This window comes from Sinocyclocheilus rhinocerous, unplaced genomic scaffold (genome assembly GCF_001515625.1).
Source record: "Sinocyclocheilus rhinocerous isolate Xijiao unplaced genomic scaffold, SAMN03320098_v1.1 scaffold295, whole genome shotgun sequence".
Lineage (NCBI taxonomy): Eukaryota > Metazoa > Chordata > Actinopteri > Cypriniformes > Cyprinidae > Sinocyclocheilus > Sinocyclocheilus rhinocerous.
The window spans coordinates 884,029-891,182 of record NW_015647035.1 but is presented as its reverse complement, the minus strand read 5'-3'; the positions used below and the strand labels follow the sequence as shown (position 1 = coordinate 891,182).

The following is a 7,154-nucleotide window of genomic DNA, read 5'->3' as shown; positions in this document are numbered from 1 at the left end:
CGTAAACATAAAACCCTGTCTGCATTTGTGATCGGAGAAATGACAAACAACAAGTGCTACTCTACACTGCCCAAAAAACTCGTGTTTGAATCGTCAGTGGCAAATTCTTTAAATATAAAAAAACGTACTTACAGTCTGTGAGTCAGAACAGCCGGCATTGTAGTCTACTCTACCAGGATCAGGAAACAGTCCTGAACATATGGGCGGCGTTATGCAAATCTTCCCACACAGTGACGTAGACATGTGGGGGCGTGTTTAAACGAGGCGTTTTAGGAGGGCGTGGACGAGTCTTAACTTTTATAAAGAATATCTCTTTGGGTTTGAAACTTTAGTCTTTGCAACTTTAGGGATCTTATCTATTCACAAACAGCTTGTAACACTCCAAAGAGAAAGGAAAATTTGAAATTGCATCATATGACCCCTTTAACTAAATCTATTGTTTTCGTTAATTAAAACAACGTTTTTTAACAAGGTTAAAAAAAGATGAAAAACAAACGTAAAAAACAATAAAAATAAAATACGTTTTAGTACTAAAATTACTAAAACAAATTGAAAAAAATAAAAGCTAAATAAAAAAACTAATACAAAAATAAAAACAACAAAAGCATACACAACAAAATTACTAAAATAAAAATGGAAACTGAAAAGATAAGTCGCACTTTTTAGTAAATAGTCGTCAATATCAAACACTGTGTGAAAGTAGCCAATGAGGATGAGTTAATTTAAAAGATAAACAACCTTTCTTTCCCAAATCCTTTGAACGGAGTGTATTTTACATCAAAAAATCTAATGTTAAAAAAAATATATATTATTTCATCAATAGTACATAATACACACCATCAAGCGTAACGAGAAAGAGAAAACTAAAGTAATGCTGATAATTAGAGCAAAATCATAGAAAGCCCAAAGAGGCTTTGGGCCGGTCTCTCATTATTGCGGTGCGTGAGTCACAGCCGTGTGTTGGCTGACGACCAGCAGGCCACAGAGAGAGGATATACTCTGAATCCCAATCAGTGGTGCTGTGGAAAAACTAATGGTGTCTGCGGCGAGCAGCTTCCAGCTAAAACTAGAGACATTTATACATTTAGATATAAACCTCAGCTTGTATATCTCAGAGCAAGCACTGATTAGCATTATCATTTGAATTCTTCTGATCATCCCATGCCCACATCTCTCCTGGCCTTTATTTCACATTTATCACTCGCATGTAAAGCTTCTACTCCACTCGTTCGGACTGTCAGCAGGCTGTTTGTGTCTTTGCCTGTTCTGTACTTTATCTCCCATCTCATACTCATTTTGAAGTCCCTCCAGTCTGTCACTTCACTGACGGCCAACCAAATGTCCATCTGTCCTTCCCCCTCATATCCTCTTCCTCCTCTCTCCCCATCTTGGCTGTTGTGAAGACTGACTGTGAACGCCAAACTGTTCACCATAACACTGTCATAACCAGGTGCCGTGAAAAGCAACAAATGATGGGACATAAAGCTGATTGGTTTTTATTTCTGTCATTGCACTGGGTAATCACATTTATACTACTATCCCAGAATTCCTACTAAAGGAGCATTATTAAGGTACGGTCATATCAAAGAAAACAAAAGTAACAATTTATTTAACAATTCTTCTCCCCCCCCGAGTTACGTCTTCGGCCATTTTGAAGAGTACCCAAGAACGTAATCGGCGTTGTTTATGTTAGGGGGGAAAGCATCGGTAAAATAATCCATGTGATATCAGGGGTTCAACCATAATTTTACGAAGCTACGAGAATACTTTGTGCGCAAAAGAAGAAAAAAAAACCGATTCCATCAAAAATATCTTAATTTGTGTTCCGAAGATGAACGGAGGTCTTACGGGTTTGGAACGACATGAGGGTGAGTAATTAATGACAGAATTTTCATTTTGGGGTGAACTAACCCTTTAAAGGTTTAGAACAACCTGAGGATGAGCAAATGCTGACAGAATTATAATTTACTATCCCTTTAAGTGAACAAAATGTCATGAGAGAACATATAGAAGGCAAGTTGTCTGTGCTATATTAACTGCATTACCAAATTACAGCATTTGCTCTCTCTAAATTCCCACACAGCTTTGTACACATTTAGATATAAACCTTTCCAAGCACAAGGTTGCAAATGCGCAGGTGTGCAGGCTGTTCTCAGTGGAGAGCGGCTTGAGTGGCGGCGCTGCCTGCAGTAGGTGGGCAGAGTATTGCAGCACAGCTGGTGCACTTCACTGTTTGAGTTCAGAGTGTGAAAGTTACTGCTGGAGGAGCTTCTGTCTGAATAGACTTCTCATAATGATGGGTGACTGAGGACACCAGCTGAAAGGTTATTCCATTTCTACTAGGGCTGCTACTAGGGCTGACAAAATTCATAATTGGCGATTATTCCCTTGAAATTGTAATAGCGATTATTAATTACGATTATCATAATTTACACTGAATGATGTTTATACCATTGTTTGAAGCAACTGCATGTCATATTATTAGATGAAAATAAGCTGAAAACACTCGAACTGAAAAACTTGCATTGCTTCTCTATAGTATTAAGCCTCAAATGTCAACTATACATTGGATTGGTTTCTTTAAATAAAAAAAATTTAAAAAGTAAAAATATGCATGGTATTATAATGTTATACTAAAACTAAAATTTAAACAATGGGAAAACCCTTAAGACAACATCTTAAGCATGCAGAATAACATAAGTGGACTTTTAATTGGACGATTAATTGCCGCTTTGAACGATTACGTATTTGTGGCATCCGTAATTGTAATCGCGATTATTAATGCCAGCATAACCTATGAATCAGTATGGAACTGCACCACTGCCAAACACAAAACTAACCAAGTAGCCAATATGCAATATCACACAGACAATAAGAATTTCCCCAAAGTCATGAACAAACAGAGAATGTGAACTTTCTGTAGGTAATGACACAACACTAGCAGCACGGAGGAAGAAAACCCCTGAATCATGACACAGTTTATACATTTAATACGCATAACACATGCACATTTTAGTATTAAATGTGAACCTCACCTTTTGAAGGCTTGTTGGATTTAGTTGGGTTTTATCAATAATTTTTATTGCCACCTGAGAAAGAAAAAACTTTTAGTGAAATTTGAGGAAAACTGGCAACCTAAAATATGATTCAATTATATAAAGTACCGTTCTAAAGTTTGGGGTTGGTAAGATTTTTTTATTTATTTGATTAAAAAAAAACTAATATTACAATTTAAAATAGCTGTTTCTTAATTTAATTTATTTTAAAGTGTAATTTATTCCTGTGATGCAAAGCTGAATTTTCAGCATCATTACTCCAGTCTTCAGTGTCACATGATCCTTCAGAAATAATTTTAATATGCTGATTCGCTGCTCAATAATTATAATTATTGGTATTATTGTATATAATTATATAATATTATTAAATATTATTGGTGTTCAGTTAATAATAATGGTTCTTATTATTATAAACGCTGAAAACAGTTGTGCTGCTTAATATTTTTACCGAACTGTCATTTTTTTTCAGGATTCTTTGATGAATAGATCAAAAGAACATCATTTATTTAAAACAGAAATCTGTTGTAACATTATAAATGTCTTTACTGTCACTTTAAATCATTTTAATGCATCCTTGCACTGAAAGAATTATCTTACTGACCCCAAACTTTGGAATGATTGTCTAAATAAACAACAACAATAATCTAACATGCATGTGTGTGTAAAAAAAAAAATAATCATGAGATTTTTCCAAATTACATAAACGTATCATTTTAAATTTATCACACTGCTAAACTGATTTTTACAAAGTGTTGTAATTCCAAAAATTCCAAAAAGAAACATAAAAGCCAAAAAGCTAACGTGTCTGTCTCTGGGAAAACCCCCATGGCCCACTGTGGGTCAGGAAACACTCATGACTCCTGACTCCTCACCTCGCTTCCTGTGAGGATATGGCGAGCCAGTTTGACCTTGGCAAAGTTGCCCTTTCCAATGGTTTTTAGAAGCCGGTAATTCCCGATAAGAGGGTGCACATCATCTAACCCCGAGCCAGAATTCCGGTTCCGACCACTCGACCTCACAGATCGAGGTGTCACCTCCCCTCGGCCATTCGTTGTATGCTGTTAGGGGGGAAAAAATGCAAATTACAAACCGTAACAACAAAAATGTATATGCTACTGCATATTAGAAAAAGCAGTCATTATCTACACATGAAAACTTAATTCCCCCCAAAACTTTCCAAATGATAATTTCAGCCTTGCTTACTTTATCCCAGATTTGGCCCTTCAGGAATTTACACAATTTCTGCCCAGTCATGTAAAGACCAGACCACTAGAAATCACTAATATTGACTCTACCCATGCCGCAACAGAGAGGTCCATTAGCACGGTCACATACATCAACACCCCTACAACATATCTTTATATCTGTGCCAATGTCACAAATGATATTACATCATGAGTCATGCATTTACAGTCACCATTTCTTCAAAAATGACAAAAATTGCCAAATGTTAAGCAAAACAAGTCGGAAATCAAAAATAATACTTTATATACACATATATATTTATTCTACAAGTTCATTCCATTATGCTAACATTTCTCAAGGTCTCTTGTAACCTTGTGAGAGGACCTTTGTGCAACACCAGGCTGCAAATAACACTGAGACTAACAGAGTTGTTCCATTCAGAGGTCATGAGTGCAACAGGACGACGCTTAGAAAGTCGGTGAGTCTCATGTGGTACTAACACCTCTGTATGTAAGGCTATGCTGACACTGCACTATACAATGCTCCCACTAAATCCTGCATATTGTCCCTGACGCCCCGACTTGACTGTTTTCCACAAAGCTCTGCCTAACAGATTTATAAATCCGCCAACAGCCTCAGGCTTGATACAAAATGCAATAAAACGCAAACAACAGTCTTGATTAAAGGTCACTTACGCTTATTGTTGCACGATGTTTCATATTAGATTGCGATCCTCTCATTTTTGTGTTGGCAAGCTGAATGGCATTGAACCAAACAGCCCTGTCTTTTCTGTGACAAGAACTCATCAATAATATCCCATCCACCAACACTGATACTGAAGAGCTGCATCACTGCTGGAGTCTTTTTGACACCCAGTGCGCGTGTGTGTGTGTGTGTGTGTGTGTGGGGGGCATGGATGGGTAGATGGGTGATTGATACCTCATTTGACTTTTTTCAAAGGTGAGCAAGAACTGTGCATTAAAGTATGTGGATTCTCGTAAGTCATTATAAATATTAATAATAATGTCAATAAATAATCCATAAAAAATAACTTTCATGCACTGAAGCCTTTAACTAAATATGTAAAGAATTTCAGTAAGCACACAGTGTTCTCTTTTAAATCAGTATTAAAAATGAGCAATTCATACACATTTGGATAGAATGATAGAACGATGGACAGACAGATAGATAGATAAATATATGCAATAGACAAGACAAAGACTGTAACCTAATGCCACATTATTCACAGGCACCTTTAAGGGGGACCTGCATTAGCGCGCGTGCTCATGTCACATTCCCTCACTGCTGACATATATGAGCAGTAACCTATAGGACAGACTGACGCCAATGCGCAATATCTGCATCCTATCGGCGCATTAAACATGCAAACCCACGCACGGTCACTCACCAGCGTGCAGGACTTTAACTAATCAAGCATATGTTGCACTCATAAGCAGAAAAGCAGCCAAATTACCGATGCCCTGGACCCCATGCGTCACTTCAGCCCGGTGCCCCATCTGTCCAAAGACTGGCACAATACTGATAATCCACTTAAAGCACCCGGTCAGCACATAAAACGCGATATGGGATGCGACACTGCCCTTAATTCTGGAGGAAAATCAGCTGAATGGTTTTAGACGGCAGCATCGTTTTGACCATAATCGCTGTCTAGGTAGGCAGCTCTCCAGGTTGAGACACGGCCGTATATTGCGACGCGACAAGATCCAAATAACACACTCATAAGTGATAAATCAACACAGGATTGAGTCAGTCTACAGCGGTTACGACTGACCACTAATCAAACACTAGAGCATTAATAGGCTACTTACATTTTCAGCCTTCCGCTCGTTGACGCTGGGCAGGGGGGCTCTTGTTGTTGACATAGTGTTGATGGAAAGCTGCTTTCCCGGAATTACGATTTAAGCAGCAGGTTTTGCGGTGCAACGAAGGGGGGAAATATATATTTGACAGATTGCACGCTTGGTCAATAGCATTGATTTGCTTCTAAAGCTGGTAACAAACTTGTTAAAAGTTTGGGAGAAATATTCCGGACGCTCGCTGACGCTACTGCGTTTAATTACCGATTTCAAGCCATCTAATAGATCCCAAAATAGCGAATGAGACCGGCTAACTTGTGCACTGTTAAAAACATAATACTTTCAGGCCTGGCGTCGCTGTCTGCTTCATATTTCGGATGTCCAGTTCAAGTAAGAATAGAGAAAATTGCACTTCACGGGGCCTCCGCAGCGATCTCCCCCAAAGACGATCTGCTCATCGAACGATCCTTCAAATGGACTGTCCGGTACATTCAGAGGTAACGGCAGAGAGCGGGTGATCACAGGCGTCGGGGCCGCGGGGAGGACGCGCTTCTTGACGGATTCATTCCACCCGAACAGCCGCGTCTGTTGAATCTCGTTCAAAGCGAGATCCAAGATGGCTGCCCACCAGCGCAGGAGTTTCGAGCCGAGCCCTGAGAGAGACAGAGGAAGTGAGGAAACAGACGGGTCCCTGTGCTCATTGGAGAGCGCCGCATCCCTCGGGGAGCTGTAGGTGTTCATATGGAAAAAAGGGGAAAACTTCGTCATACCATAACAACTGTGACACACCCTGTTCAATTGAAGTGCAGTTTTACCATATATGGTTTGACCGTTATGTCAAATGAAGACAAAGGTTTTCAGCTAATTGGTCAGTGAGCTTTATTTAAAGGGGTCATTTGATGCTGCTAAAAAGAACAGTATTTTGTGTATTTGGTGTAATGAAATGTTTATGCGGTTTAAGGTTCAGAAAATTTTATATTTTCCCCATACTGTACAGGGAAGTCGTGGCCTAATGGTTAGAGAGTCGGACTCGTAACCCAAAGGTTGTGGGTTCGAGTCTCGTACCGGCAGGGATTGTAGGTGGGGGGAGTGAATG

General features: G+C 39.1%; 1 protein-coding gene across 7 annotated transcripts in view; it reads right to left on the bottom strand.

Annotated features, from left to right (window-relative positions):
• Positions 1–6,775, bottom strand: part of LOC107708428 (MAP/microtubule affinity-regulating kinase 3-like) — a 32,566-nt gene extending 25,791 nt beyond the window's left edge. For 3 of the 7 annotated variants that reach the window (XM_016512646.1, XM_016512644.1, XM_016512645.1), the window contains exons 1-3: positions 6,071–6,771; positions 3,929–4,114; positions 3,036–3,089 (exon numbers count right to left, since the gene is read on the bottom strand). In XM_016512646.1, the coding sequence (XP_016368132.1) occupies positions 3,036–3,089; positions 3,929–4,114; positions 6,071–6,124 (294 nt within the window). In that variant the 5' untranslated portion in view covers positions 6,125–6,771. Of the gene's footprint in view, positions 1–3,035; positions 3,090–3,928; positions 4,115–6,070 lie in introns of all 7 variants that reach the window. The other 4 variants (XM_016512651.1, XM_016512650.1, XM_016512648.1 and 1 more) reach the window with 2 other exon arrangements.
• Between the last annotated feature and the right edge of the window lie 379 nt (positions 6,776–7,154).